Genomic DNA, 2,066 nt, shown 5'->3' with positions numbered 1-2,066 from the left:
TAGGGGCCCTGAAACTCTCCCTTGGTCTCCAGGGACTCCTTACAATCTCAGAATTGGGGCCCCCTTCCCCCAAGCTCCAGGCCCCTCAGTTCTTGTATCTCCCACTTTGACTCAGAGGTATGAAAGCCGGCCCCAATCCCCTCACGTGGGACACCACAGGTCCCTGAGAACCCTCATTGCCTGCAAAATCGGGACCCTCAGGACTCAACCCCAAACGCCAAGAATTTAAGTCCCCTTCCTTAGATACCCCAGGGATTCCCCGGCACTCCTGCACACCGAATCTGGGCTCCCTCTCCCTGGGGGACTGTCTCTCCCTTCCCCGGGGACCCTCCTCCCCCTGGGAGCCCCTCCCTCGGGACCACCACCCCGCACTCACAGGCGCGGAAGCCGGGTCCCCCCGGGGCCGCCCCGCCGGGCGCGCCGCTGTCCACGCTGGTGGCGTTGCGGGGCGCGCAGGTCGGGGTACAGCGGGAGCCGGTGGGCCCATGGACGCAGCGCAGGCCGCACACGGCCGGGGTGAAGCGCACGCGGAGGCGCTCTCGGGGCCGGCCCAGCACGGGCTGCGGCCCGAGCAGCGCCAGCAGCACCATTAGCGACACCCGCGCGCCGCCCGCCATGGCTGCAGCGCCGCGCTCCGCCGCGCCGCCGCCCCAGCCCGCCCGAGGGGCCCGGCCGCGCCCGCCCGCCTGCGGGGGAGGGCGGCCGCGCCCCCGCTCAGGCCCCCCCCTCCCCACCACTCCCTCCCCGGCGGCCGCGCGGGGGCGCGTGGGGCTGGGCGCGCAGCCAGAGGCGCGCAGGCTGGGCGCTAGACTCGCCGGGGGGAGGGGGGCGCCCTGTCTGCCCCCGCCTCGCACCAACAAGTGAATGGGGCCAGCAGGGGAGCGGCGGGGAAGGCAACAGGTGGGGGCGGGCCGGTTTCCCCCCAGACAGGGCTGAGTCCATAAAGAGGAAAGAGTAGTGGGGGCCACATTTGGGGAGGCCGGTAAAGGCTGATTCTCCGCCCTAGACACAGAGAAAGAGGCTTCATCTGGATAGGGGGCTGTCATGGCACATCTGGGCAGCCAGGTGGCACATCTGGGGGAGAGAAGAAGGGCCGGTGCACCTGGGCACATGAAGGAATTGGGGGTCTGGATTGTGGGCAGGACGCGGGGGGGGGGGCACATTTGAGAATACAGTCACATCTGGCCAGGACCCCCCACACCTGGTAGGAGAAGTCAGAATGGATAAGAGCAAACGGTGGATTGAGGCTGTGGGCGGGGGTCCTCACATCTGGCCGCATGCCCACATCTGGAAGACTTTAGGGAGAAGGGGACACATCTGGGCTGAAGGCCACAGCAGGAGGGGGACTTTAGAGGGTGGTTGAGACTAGGGGGTGTGCTAGCCCAGGGACCGAGAGCTGGAGTGGGAGGAGGGCAGGGGGAGGGTCGGGGAAGCAGGGGGAGGCCTTTGGCTCCCAGCCGCCCCGCAATTTTGGGCATTCGGTGACCGGGCAGGCGCCAACCCGCACAATCGCTTTTGTTGTCTGGGCTAGTTCGGCTGCGCTCTCTGCCGGGACAGCGCCCCCCTCTTCGGCCGCAGGGAGCCCGGACGCCTGACTTCCCGGCCCCACCCCAGCGGGTCAGCGCCTCTGGCCGGCGTCTGGTCCTGTCCCGGGCTCACCTCGCGCGGCCGGACTCCAGGGTCCCTAGAGGGTCCGTGTCCTGGGGGGCTCGGGGGGCTGAGCTACAATGGGGGGCAGCTAGGCGGCGGCTGGACCGTGGGAACCAGACGGCTTTATCTGGCCCGGAACCCACCTCCCTGCCCCCCGGCAGAGGAAGGGCGGATGTTCTTACCCCGGGCCTGGCCGGCAGGGGCGCGCTGCGGGGGCCTCCTTCTTAGCAGTGCCCGGCCCCCCGGCCCGCGGGGCCGCCTTCGTCTCAGCAGAGCTCGGGCCTCCTGCAGCCTGGGTAGGCGAGGGCAGAGGAGACAAACGAGGTTAGACGGATACCTCCTCTCCCCCCCCCGGAGCTGGAAGGGGCCTTTCGTGCCGGGAGATCTCCCAGTAGCAGCTCTCCCCACCCCCACCC

At 69.4% G+C, this 2,066-nt stretch overlaps 1 protein-coding gene across 1 annotated transcript in view; it reads right to left on the bottom strand.

Moving 5' to 3' along the window:
• The window catches only part of LTBP4 (latent transforming growth factor beta binding protein 4), a 43,481-nt gene extending 42,864 nt beyond the window's left edge, over positions 1–617 (bottom strand). Inside the window, exon 1 of the mRNA XM_040633994.1 lies at positions 377–617. Coding sequence (XP_040489928.1) covers positions 377–617 — 241 coding nt within the window. The remainder of the gene's footprint in view (positions 1–376) is intronic.
• Between the last annotated feature and the right edge of the window lie 1,449 nt (positions 618–2,066).

This window comes from Ursus maritimus, unplaced genomic scaffold (assembly GCF_017311325.1).
Source record: "Ursus maritimus isolate PB19 unplaced genomic scaffold, ASM1731132v1 scaffold_19, whole genome shotgun sequence".
Taxonomy (NCBI): domain Eukaryota; kingdom Metazoa; phylum Chordata; class Mammalia; order Carnivora; family Ursidae; genus Ursus; species Ursus maritimus.
Note: the sequence above shows the minus strand (reverse complement) of the source record. Positions and strands in the feature narration are given on the sequence as shown.